This window comes from Mauremys reevesii, linkage group 8, assembly GCF_016161935.1.
Source record: "Mauremys reevesii isolate NIE-2019 linkage group 8, ASM1616193v1, whole genome shotgun sequence".
Lineage (NCBI taxonomy): Eukaryota > Metazoa > Chordata > Testudines > Geoemydidae > Mauremys > Mauremys reevesii.
The window spans coordinates 49280928-49294223 of NC_052630.1; the positions used below are offsets into that span (position 1 = coordinate 49280928).

General features: G+C 39.8%; 1 protein-coding gene across 7 annotated transcripts in view; it reads left to right on the forward strand.

Moving 5' to 3' along the window:
• Positions 1–13296, forward strand: part of RABGAP1L (RAB GTPase activating protein 1 like) — a 542116-nt gene that overhangs the window by 516277 nt on the left and 12543 nt on the right. For 3 of the 7 annotated variants that reach the window (XM_039484969.1, XM_039484972.1, XM_039484973.1), the window contains one exon: positions 5430–5522. In XM_039484969.1, coding sequence (XP_039340903.1) covers positions 5430–5522 — 93 coding nt within the window. Of the gene's footprint in view, positions 1–5429; positions 5523–5818; positions 6157–11236; positions 11807–12308; positions 12754–13296 lie in introns of those variants that run through there. The other 4 variants (XM_039484970.1, XM_039484976.1, XM_039484974.1 and 1 more) reach the window with 3 other exon arrangements.

A 13296-nucleotide genomic window follows, 5' to 3' on the forward strand; every position in this document is an offset into this window, starting at 1 on the left:
GTTCCTGTAAACCTGGAGAACAAGCTAAAGATGCATTGTGTTATTTTTCCTCACCTGCCATCTGACAGCTCATTGTAATGATCATTGAATGTTCACTTGACTTGATAATGGCATTGTTTTTGCCCGAGTGAGAGTCTTGTGCTTCTTCAGAGGGAAGTTTTGTTTGTTCAGTTCCTTGTGTTTGAGTTTTATTGAGATCTACTGCATGACTGGCTCTGTGTGTGTCTCTGGTTATGAAGAATACAATACAATAAAATAAAAATCAAATGTACAGGAATGGAATATGAGATATTGAGATACATGGTTAAGCAAGGTTTATAAATCCTAAATTTGTTACAGTGCCATCCAGCCAGCATACGCCTCAAGGTGTTAAAGAAAGAAGAAATCAATATTTCAGAAGCTTTCATGGACACTTTTATGAGCATACTCAGTTCAGCCACAATCCATGAAAAGTGAAACATGGCTAACATAATGCAATTATTTATGAAAGGGCCTAGAGCAGGAGTTCTCAGACTTTTGTACTGGTGACCTCTTTCACACAGCAAGCCTCTGATTGCGACCCCCCTTATGCATTAAAACACTTTATATATTTAACACCATTATAAATGCTGGAGGCAAAGCAGGGTTTGGGGTGGAGGGTGACAGCTCGCAACCCCCCATGTAATAACCTTGTGACCCCCTGAGGGGTCCCGACCCCCAGTTTGAGACCCCTTGGCCTAGAGATATGTCAGATGTTTGTAAAGTAATAGATCACAGTTTGCGATCATGTGTTAGGCAAACTGTATCAAGGAGTTAAAGTGCAAAACAGCATGGATCCAGGAAAAGAAAGAGCTATAATAATTTGTCAGACTCCTTGGAGAATACTACTACTGGATAGTAGTAGAGACCACATGTCAGTTGTTATGCATATGTAAAGTTTATAATATATGGGATTATTGTTCTGGAGTGGAATGTTTTCCTAGTGGAAGCTTTTTCTCAAATTGCCAGAACAGTATTTCGCTGTATTTGGGTATTATTTTCCAGTGATGATAGGAATGTGGCATAAGTGGAAAAATAGCAAAATCTCATAACTCCATATACAATGATGATATACATATTTTGACAGAACGAGTTCCAGCAAATCATGACTTTTCCTAGGATACCTTAGAAATCACTCTTTGTACAAATATCATAATCATCTACAAGTGGTGAATGTGGGGGTTACAGGATGCTATTTTGAGGTACATTATGTCACACAAGGAATGTATGGAGTCTTGCTTCTACAAATGCAGGAGTAATCAAGAACAAAAAAGAGCAGTTTCTTAACTTACAGCCCTCGAGCCTCTCCAGCCAACAGAAAGAGAGTTTCTTTCTCTAGCTTTTCCCAGGGTCACACTATGCCCACAGGTTACTGCTTGACTCTCTTGCTGTTTGTTTTTGGTTCTCTCTCTAATCTGTTTGTTCTCAGTTCCTGTGTTCTGTTTTTCTGCACACACACACCTACCTAAAACAATACTCAGCAAAAACTTGGGTGGATTCACAGGTACAGTGGGTTTGAGTCTTGCTCAATCTCATGCTGAAAGGTGACTTCCAGTTTACCCAGCTGCAAAATGGTACCTGCTCCTTCAGGTTAGGGCTGGCTATGGCTGGTGGACATGATGCTGGCCACATTGCTTCCTTATGTACCATTGGCTACGAAACTGACATGTCTAAACCGTGTCAGCCTGATGAACCATTGGCTCAGGGGTATTTTACTTTTGTCCTAGGTGGGGTCTTAGCCTCATGTTAGTTGAAGGGTGTGTTCACACCTCTCAATCTCAATGTGGTTTTAGCATCCCATAACAAAGTTTCAGCCAGCTCACAACAATACCCTAAACCGAACAAGTAAGGCTGCTCCCAGCAGGTAGCCAATTAAGTTTTAAAAATTTAACAAGGAGTGCTGCATACTACTGGTTAGTGTGTTTAGGTTCCTGTTAATGGCCTCTAACACAGTCCCAATAAGGAGAACTAGGGCTTGGCTACACTTACAAATTTGCAGCGCTGCAGCAGGGTGTGAAAACACACCCTTTGCAGCGCTGCAAATTGCGGCGCTACAAAGCGCCAGTGTAGTCAAAGCCCCAGCGCTGGGAGCCGCGCTCCCAGCGCTGTCCGTTATTCCCCACAGGCAGGTGGAGTACGGACAGCGCTGGGAGAGTTTTCTCCCAGCGCTGGCGCTTTGACTACACTTAGCGCTTCAAAGCGCTGCCGCGGCAGCGCTTTGAAGTTTAAGTGTAGCCATAGCTCTAGTCCTCATCCATTTCACTTACACTACACTAAAATGATGCCATAAAGCCTCGATACAGTACTCTTTGTAGTTGTGTGTTTCACGGCAATGTCTCTCAGCCCTCCTCCAAATATCCTAGTATAGGTTATTGCTTACCCAGCCCATATCTTTTTACTGCCTTTCTTCTGCCTGGCTATCTGGTATTACAAAGAAGAGAATAAGGTTGGTCTTGCATTGAACTGGGACTCAGGGGACCTGAGTTCAATTCTCAGTTCTACCACAAATTTCTTGTGTGACTTTGGCTATTTTGTGCTTCAGTTCCCATCTGTAACATGGGGTAATAATCTATACGCCTGTGAGGTAGAGAAGTGATTAATGTTTGTGAGGCACTTGGATGCTATAGTGATCATGGCCATATAAGTACCTAGTTAGATATCAAGATATAAAACACAGGAATTTGGGCCTCATGCTTCCTTTGTAAGCTATGCAGAAACTCCCCCAGCTCTTTTAGATGTTTGGACCTCTAAGGAACTGGTAAGTCTGCATTGAGGCCATGCTTTAACCATCACGGCCTTCTAGCAAGTCCCTTTCACTATCCAGGAGGACTGCAGTGGTGGATGCAATAGAAGTGTGCATAATATAGAAAGTATTGATGATGGGCCTGCTTAATTGGTAGTTCTGTTGAACACTAAATACAAAATAAATGTTCATATGTCATTAAGGTTTGACTTAAACTCACAAATACCTGAAAGTAAGGAGTACAGGTGACCATGCAATTCTTCTCTGGCTTCTTCTGCTTATCTTCCTGTCTAGCCAATCTAATATATTTGTATCCACCCTATATATATAGAATGGGTGCTCATTACGGAGGTATGTAAGTGAATGACTGTAGATATATGCATATATGCAAACCCAGACCTTGTGAGTGTAATGAGATTTAGCATGCACACTTTTGCATGTGCACCTTAAAGATTTGATCCACTATTAATTAAAAATATTAAGAAGTAGGTAAATTGATTGGTACAACAATTCATTTACTATTTTTCTCCCTCACTGTGCCCCTTTCTTTGGGATCTGGTGGCTTTGTCCTGTCATTGATCTGAAATTTCCAATAAAGATCTAAAATTTTCAACATTGTCTAAAAGAATTGTTTACCTTGCAATACAGCACTTCAAGGTGCAGCAATTTCTAGTCTAATTCTCCTTTTGCTTCATAAGTACTCATGCTTTTTATATCTGTACATGCTTCTCCGCCTGTCGTTCCCTTCTTTTTCTCTCTCTGTTTTGTGCCAATAGCTGGTAGATGCAAAGCATCACACAACAGCACAAGAGACATAAGCTTGGAAGGTATCCTAGCGACACGTCATTCTGGGAACCCGCTCCATTTCTCTAAGCAAGATCAAGTAAACATCATGGAATCACAGCAGGGTGGGAATAGATTGGGTTTTGTGTAGGATTGGTTCATTTCCTTAAAATCTTACTTTGAAGTGTATATTTAGCGCTGAATGTTAAGGTAGCCTTAACAGCCATAGCATGGTAGGAAAGATGAAATGGTTTGTACTTTCCCAGGAAGCCCTGCTTTTCATATAGTTAATGGGGTCAATTGACATATAAATGAGCATCTCCTATTAAATTATTTTCATTCAAATATGTTTTCAGGTAATAATAATAATACCATCTTCTCTTATCATTTAGCACTTTTCATAGATGTTTATTTAAGAGGCATCCAAGTAGAATTCTCATGAACATTCCCGAATTATTGCATTGCTTGTATTCTTCCCTGTTCTTATTCTCTTCAAAGTCTATATTTTAGGGTTGTAGCTTTATGTTTAACAATAGGCTGCAACTGTTCCCTTGTGCTGTATTAGCCCTTTCTGCGTCTAGCACAGAAACTCCCTGTGGCAGTGTACTGAACCTTGCAAGCAGGATTGGCTTCCACATCTCCCAGCTGTAACTCCCCAGACCCTTTCTGCTGTGACTTTGGGAACCACCATGGCCCTTTCCTATGGCAGGGGAAGAAAATCGATAAATGGAAAATTGAAAAGAGAAACTATATTAAGCCCCACCTTCATGCGTGTGTGCACACACACATGCTGAACCCTCTAGTGGCCACATGGCCCAATGGCCACCTTCTCTTCCCAACAACCACTATGACAGGGTGGTTGTGGTGCAGCCCCGTCCTGCCAGTAGCTGCAACGTGGATGTCACATGAAGCTCTGTACTAGCATGAAATGCTCCTGATTTTAGTCAATTGCTTAATAACAAGGGGGTCAGGGACTAGAAGATTGGCAGAAATATCACAGGAATCACTGTGATGTATTCTTCCACTGATGTCCTTTCCTGATGCCAATGTATGCCGTACAGCTAGCAGCTTTGTTGTTGCCTATTCTGGGTTGTTGGGGACATTAGAGTGCTGTTAAATGTCGTCAAGGGAGAAAATAATGGGAGTATACACAAAGCCACATTATAGCCAATTAAAAAATAAATGTAAAGCTGAGTATCTCCATTCTACACCTTAGAAACATACAGATGCTGTTTCTATATCTTGACTGATTTTTTTGCAAAAAAACTGATGGATGTTTTCATGTAAATCCAGCTGTCTGTGACTTGACCTGTTTGCACAGTTGTTTACCAAATCTGTATGTGATTTGCATCTGTGTAGCTGACTCACTGTATCCCTGCTGTGGCTGGAAGTGAGCAATGCAGCTTTATCAGTGTCATGGGGCATCACTTAACTCCGGGACACTGATGCCCAGACTTGGTGTGGGCAGGTGAATGAGAGCAGAGCCACCTCGGTCATGTTCTTCTCGCCATTCTTCCTTTATTTCCCATATTGGTACCTGTTCTCCTCCTCCTGATTTTATTCAATATTTTTCTACTTCAGAATTCTGGTTTCCTTTTGAAGTATTTAAAAATAAATGCCATTAAGCTTAGTAAGGATCCTCTCTGCATGTGCTGTATCGATAACTGTTTGGTGTGCCTCTTTTTACTGTCAACAAAAGTAGAGTGCAAAAATGTTACTATTCCCCCAGCTTTCACACCATCTTTCTGGTGACAGTGGGATAAGGAATTAATTATTCAGTAGAGAATATCCAGAGCTTCCTCTACTTCATGTTTGCATTTAAAGTCTTCTGGAAGCCTTTTCCTGTGATTCTCTAAGAGCATGTTTGTCTGAATGTATTCCACAGGTGCCCACAAAGAAGCTGAAGAAATATGAGAGAGAGTATCAGACAATGCGAGAGAGTCAGCTGCAGCAGGAAGACCCAATGGACAGATACAAGGTAAAGGAGACACTATATGGAAACCTACTCCATTGGGTAAATCACATGCAGTAGTGATCAGATTTCACTAGTCAGCAAGAGGTGCCTATGTCAGTATTTCACACATACTGGGATATGCCAATACAATACAGAAAACTATATTGGGAATTAAAGTGGTGGGTCCAATTAATCTAATTTCTTTAATGATCACATTGGCTACTTGGAGACATTCTGATTTTCCAGGAATATTTCAGTCAAAAAAGTTGAACACTCGAAAAGCCCTCAAATAGCCACATATAATATTTTTCTTCTTTCAGTTTATATGTTTGTAGGTAACTCTCCTGCTGTTGCGCTCTTACTGGGAATCTGCATGAGACGCTGTGAGACTGAGGGTGATTCTCAACTACTGACACAAAAAGGAGGAAATAATACATACTGTTTAGCAAAAACTGTGCATGGTCACATCCGCAAAGACTTTAGGAAGGTGAACTCATCCAAGACTGACATGGTCCTTGTCATTAATCTCTGTTTGTAGCAAGATTTAATAATTTTTGTTAGTACAAGGGGGCCCTGGTCCCTGCTTGGGGTCCCTTGATACTACTGCAGTAGACATAATAATGAACAGGAGAAAAATAAAGCCCCAATGATGTGTGAAGCAGAATAATGTTGGTAGTTATTACATTTATTTGAATGAATATCAATTACAGCTTAAAGGGATCAACAACATATGGCCACAGGTTCAAAGTCAAATGTCTTGGTTACTGTGGAGCAGTCAAGTTGTTAGTCTGATAGGTTGATGGCTCACAAAAAAAGCATTAGCTTAACAGTATATCTGAATTTCTGACTTCCAGGGTAATTGGGCCCCAGTGCTGAAAGCCGCTCTCTGCAGGCAGGCCCCCACATGCATGTAGCTCCAGCCACACAGAGCATCTTGCTGGGTGGAGGCCTGACTGTGTGACTATCCAATATCTTGCCAGTATTGTGTTATGTACAAGCAGATATAAGCATGCATGATCTTATCCTTTCTTGTTTGTTTTCTAATGCTGCATACGCAGGCAGATCAGGAATCATTCACTGAAGCAATTTGTGAATAATTTCAAATAATGAATACATTTGACAGTTCCATGATCTATTCATGCACAGCTATGAACAGGGGGAAAAGGCAAAAATGTGCTGAATAAATTTACAAATTATGGCCCAGATCCTGCATCGAAAACCAGGTATGCAGACACCTGCACCTGCATAGGGCCCCGTTGGCTTCAGTGGGGCTCCGTGCAGTCAGAGGGGGTTTGTCCATGCAGTTCTCAGTGTAGGATCTGGGCCTAGAAAGCAAATTTTGCTCAAGCTGGGGGGCTGGTTCTTTTTACTTTATAAAAGTAATTGCCCTGTTTATGGCAAAACTTGGAAAAACGTTATTGCACATGTAGGGTAGCTTGCCACTCTTTCAGAATGGGGTTTGGAAAAGCATTATTTTGCTTGTACCAATGTTGGCCATACTGAGGGAAAATTTGTCAGGAATGTTGCAGAAAATGCACAGATAAGCCAACACAACAGATCTTGAAAAACTTTGCTGAGGATGAACTCAGTACTCATAAAGTCACCTTTCTGCACTCAGGTCCTACTCCTAGCACAGTTCAGTTGGACTAGAGCCTCTGAGCTTTGATTACATGCCCAGATGATGTTCCTCAGATAATACAATATAGTAATATGTCAATTTTTGTCTACAAGCCCTAATAAACATGTCACACCGTGTAATATTTTTTATTGTAATATATTTGAATTTCATTATCATTATCATAATGATATATTCTATTGATTTAGACTTTTTTTTTATAGGGTAAGTTCTTTCTAAGGTTTGTATTTCATTTAAAATTGAGGACCCTTCTACTACACCTTTTTCTTTTTTTCCAGCAGCAGCTCAGCTTTCCTTCAGTGCATTTCTCAAGGAAGAGGCACTGAACTGCCTATTGGGTGACTTAGCTGTGAACTTATGTGGCCAGCATATGCCAGCAACTTTTTTACTGTTACTCAATATTATACATAACATATAAGTGCCATTTTCTATGTACTTTCTAAATGAATTCTGTCTGGCATACATAGAGTAGTAAACAGTTCTACAAGATACACCTCTACCTCAATATAACACTGTCCTCGGAAGCCAAAAAGTCTTACTGTGTTATAGGTGAAACCACGTTATATCAAACTTGGTTTGATCTGCTGGAGTGCACAGCTCCCCCCTCCCCTCCCCAGCGCTGCTTTACTGCGTTATATCCAAATTCGTGTTATATCGGGGTAGAGGTGTACTACAATTGTGTACAGTATCTAAGGTTATAGAAAACAATGTATGATGCTGAGGAATAGTACAGAGTCATGTAGTGAAAGACTGTTATAATGCATACATGTGAAGAGGCAGAGTTAAGACTGTGTTTGAAAGTGTAACTGGCATTTCTTGATTTCTGAGGCTAAACTGCAAATTAACATTTTTTAACATAACTCTAATCCAGCATAGATCTGATTTTCTGTCAGAACTAGGACTGCATTCATGGCCAAGAGAATGCTAGTTAATTTCCCTATATGGAAATAATCATATTTACTGCTTGTTAATTTGGATTGTTTTCTTTCTTCAGTTTGTTCATACTAACACAGAACTACAATCATACTTAGAAAATGTAGGGTACTGTTCATCTTCAAACCACTGTGCAAGCATATTAGCTAATTAAACCTTACAGCACTCATGGGAGATGGATGAGCAAGGATTATTATTCCCATTTAGCAGATCGTGAAACAGGTGAAGTGATTTACTTGGCCACACCCACAGTGAGTCACTGTCAGAGGCAAGATTAGAATTCAGGATTCTGGCTTGCAGTCATGCAACTCTTTGTGTAACTTTTATCTGGATTGGATCAGGTCAACCTTTTGTAGATGCAGTGATTAGTAGAGTGATCCCTCACAACCAGCTGAGCCACATTTAGTTCAAGCTTTTTATCTGATAGGTTTCACACATGGAAAAGAGGTTCTCTCTCTTAATGGGAGAACATGTCTGTTATGATAAGTGTATTAACTCCAGTTTTGTATGTTTAATTTTATTAGTGTATCTTGATGAGAATGGTGAGAAACAACATTCGAAGACTATGCATATAGGAGTCAGTCAGTTATGACTGCAGGCCTGCATGGATGTGCAAGGGGGAGAAACCAAAGCCCTTCTCATCCCTTAAAAGACACCATTGCAGCCCTTGTGTTCAGGAGTGCAAGGACTATATTCACACCACTGCCAGTGCTAGGCTCCCTAGAACTGGGGGATAGCACTCTGCACCTTGTCAAAGGGCCCATGCTGTCCTTGCATGATGCCTCCAGGAGCTCCCATTGGGATGATACTCTTCATGAGGGTTGTGGCTTAAAAACTCAGTTTTCCTAGCAGAAAAAAATAATTTTCAGTTCACCATTCAGTAGTGGGGATGGCTTTTGTTTAATGATTTCTTCCGAGCTCTGTGGAGCAGGGGTCTGTGTAGCATGTTCATCTTTTAGATGCAGAACATATTTATTCTCTTCCTTGTTTTCAGCATGTGTTTTGGTTTGTTTCACTACCTGTGCAACTTTGGGGTGATCATTTAGATGCACACCGACAGCCTTGTTGTATGTCACTTTGCTCAGACTCATTACGGTTCTTAAAGAATAAAACTGTCGTGTGAATTATCCTCCCCTCACATGTGGGGGGCAGGGCTTGGGGGACTGCAGAGTGAGGAGGGATTGAAGCCTCCCAACTTTACAGATCATGTGGATCCGCAGGAAAGGGCCTCTTAAACTGACAGAGCCAGGAGCTGTATGTTCAGTGGGCCTTCTCTTCCTGTTGCTAGCAACATGGCTCTAGTCAAAACCATGCTGCTGTTGGCATGGGTGGCTACTCAGTGGGAGTCATGGAGCGGATCTGGGAGAGCTATACAGCACTGAGGTGTATTAAGCCTAACCACATTCCACAGCAATCCAGTGAACACCAAGTGGTGATGATGCACAGAATGGCTAGTCGTCTTCTCCTGCCCACCCTACTCAACACCCAGTAGAGTCCCTTCTGGGCAGTACACCTACAGAGGGGCATCTGGGTGTTCTGGTGAGGGGAAAAGGACTGCTGAGGAAGCATTCCTTCTCCCCCAACGCAGATCTCCAGAGGAACAAGCATGGACATGGAGATTAATTTCTCTGCAGTAGAATTTTTTTAAAACAGATATAAACAATCCACATGACATTCTTCAGCAGATATGGTAGAGTAGTATGTCCAAACTGACTGACAATATCCCTATAAGGTATGGACAGAATTGTAAATTTATTATTATTACATTCTAAGAACTGTCCAACCTCAAACCATCTGTAAATTCTGAGATCATTTAAAACTGGGATTTTTACATCATCTGATTAATCATCAGCTAGCCAGATCATACACAGACTGAGTGGAAGCAATGTAGTACACTATGTTACATGTACAGTATGATGCAAGAATTAGTTATTGGGCATGCTTATTTTCTGCAAGTCAATTGTGACAGATTTCATTCACCACACACACAGACAAATCAGAAATAGTGCTCTGAAATTCATTTTGGGGTTTATTTTTATTTTCTTAATTTAGAAATATTTCATTTAGGAAAACTAAATTCATACAGGCACATTTCTGCAGCAGAATAACTTTACTGTTGGGTTTTTACATTCAGACAAATATAACATCTGACATTTTCATAGACTAAAACAGAAACACAGCCTGAGTTGCCATCCTTCAGTAAATAAATTGACTCTTAGTTAAAACACATCACAAATTGTAAGTAGAAGCCAGTAAAAAAATGGGAGCTGTGTCTCCAAGGAAAGTACCAAAATAATTCAGACAAATATTTCCCCCATATTCTGGGTGATTTTTCCAGCCTCTGAGAACTTCTCACATATAATATGGGTTTATAGGCTGTATCAGTTATGAAAACTTGGGTCCAGTAAAAAAAAAAGTCATGTACAGTTGTGCAAACAAAAGCTAGAATCCTACAGGTAGACCCTGCACCTATGCAGAATCCCATTGACTTCAGTGGGCAAAATAGTCTGCTCACACATAGCTCACAGCCGATTAGGACCAAAAATGTTAAATGTCACTGCTCTATTTATCTTAATGAAATAAATTAGGAAAGTTTCCTATTCCTACAGTGTGATCTTGCTGCAATAAGGTAAATATATTCACTTTAGTGTTTACTGCTAGAATATGACCCTTAACAAAAGTTGTTCACATCCAAAATTGCTTTGATGTCCTAATTTTGTACACAAGAGCCTTGATCCTGCAACGAGATCTGTGAGTGGAACAGTTACACCTGTATGGCTCCACTGCCATACAGGAGCAATTTTAAATCTATATTAATGTATAATCCAGATGTATTAGCTTTTTTGTATGCCTGAAGTGTCAATAAGTAAAAAATTAATATTCCAGGAATTGTTATTTTGGTGCTAGTTGTTGCATTGGCATTCCTGAATGTAGGGGAAGAAACATTTGATAAGTTAGAGTGGTTTTCTTCTTTGTTTAAAAAATCCCAAAACTCTGTACTATGACAGTTGAAGGAATGTTTCTTTAAAACCATAGCCAAGAGTTCATCATAGTAGCAGAGAGCGCAGTGTAAAACTTTTTGACGCCTTCCATAAAACCTCTTTTGTCCTGGATAATTGTTCCTTTAAAGCTTTGTGGCTTTTTAGCCATCTTACATATCTCAATTTTACCATCTTGGAATTAACCTAATTAACTGCTCTTTTGGATTGACTCATGAAGCGTTCAACCTGCTGCCATCCAGGAATGTGAATTCCAATCAATCGTTTCATTTCCATCAATAAGAAACTCTCCATGTTTAAATATCTGCTTTTTGGAACAACAAAATGTGAAAATTAAGATTTCAGCAAGGTTTGTGACACAGTCACACCCAGCTTTAGTAGCAGCAGTGAAAAAAATTTGCATCATGATTGGTAATCATGTATATTCATCCTTCATGCTAGCTTGATAGCAGAGGGTGGAGTTTATTAGCCTTCCTGAGTTGGGACTTGCTTGCAAGTTTCAAATCAGCTTTCTTCTTTAAATCAAATGTTTGTTTTAATAAGTGGAAGCTAGAGTAGACCATACCTTTAAAAAACAAGGTGAGAAAATCCCAGTGTAGGATTAGCAAATCAGGAATTTTTGTTTTGTTTTTTAATGTCCTAATTATTTTGTATGATATTTAAAATTCACTGGATATCCTGTTTTCACTGTGTTGACACCAATGATTGAAAGCAGTAGTTGGTCTGTGACTTTGCAGGAGGTAAGTTTATTTGTGCGTGTATGTAATGTGTTTGTCTCTATTGGAAATGCAGTATCCTCCTTTTACAGACACTAACCAAATGTAACCAGCTGTCTCCTGTGACAAAAGGAAGGAGACTATTTTGGAAAGCTCCATCTTTTATTTTACTGCTTGTGGAAACAGTGATACCAACAAGAAGGAAATACTTAGTACAGTCAGTAAAAACTTTTATAAATGCTGTGTATTTAGAGACAAGGCAGGGAGTGATTGGGAGTCTCTGTTTACAGCTGTAGAACATCTAGCAGGTCTGACCAGTCAGCTTATGTGAGGTTACAAAATGCTGGTTCTGATGTTAGCCTGGTTGTAGGTAACAAACTGTATTTAAAATGAATCTGAAGATTGCCCCCCACCTGCAAATGAGGCTATGTGCAAAACTCTGCAAAACATTTGACAGGCAGCAAAAGTAGCTCACTTCCTTTTGTGAGAGGCACAGCTTAGTTACTATGTTCCTCTTTTTTGTTAATATAATTGTTTCTTTGGATTTAAATAGATTTGGGAACTTGCTCCTGAGAAAGCATGCAGTTCTTCATTGGTAGGGTGTGGGGAGGGGCTGGAGAAGCCTAGTCATGGCTAATCATACTTTGTATCCTTTTTCTAAGGGAAAGGAAAGGCAACTTGATAAATTATCCTCCGCTAGAAAATAAATATATGTAGAATCACAGAGACTAAATAGCTGTTGGCTGGTATAATGAATAGGACTCATCTAACATTTTAAAACTTGCTATGCAGATTCCTATTTAAGAGGAGAATAGTGCATTTCCAACCACATTGCTTGCTTTCCCACTTGTCTGTGAGTGCAGAGCAGGAGTTCTCACCTTATGCTGCTTGCTTTGCAGACACTGATGCTTCTGGCAAAAGCATAGCAAAGAATGTTAAAGCCAAACAACTTTCAGGGTTATTTCACACAGGTCTGTAAGGAATCCAGCTGATTTCTTCTTTATCTTTAAACAGTATTCCTATAATCAGCATTATAGCAGCTATCTTAGTAATTTCTGTCTAGTGAGAAGTTTTAAGTTAATTATGTCTCTTTTTCAGCTATATCTGCTGTCAGGTAGCTATCTTTGCAAATGAAATTGGCAATCCTTTGATAGTGTGAACAAAGTATTGAAGCAAAGACACTTGATAGCTTTTTATAGAAGATTGTAATTTAGTTTTACATCCAACTATATATTACCCTTACCTGAAGAACTAGTTTTAACAAATTTATATTTATAGCAGAGTACAGTGTAATTTAACTAAAAACTCAGCAGAGGTTTTTGTCTTTAAAAGATGTTTACTTGACTTGTGTCAAATCATAACAAGGTTCTTTCATTTAAGGCTTCAGTAACCATGTAGCAGTTGTTTAATGTATGATGTCTTCAAAAGGAAACAAATCTACCTTCCTGTGCAGTGCAATATTTCAGGCACTGTTGCACAATAAGGTCACACTGAAGACTAGGTATTTGCAAAGG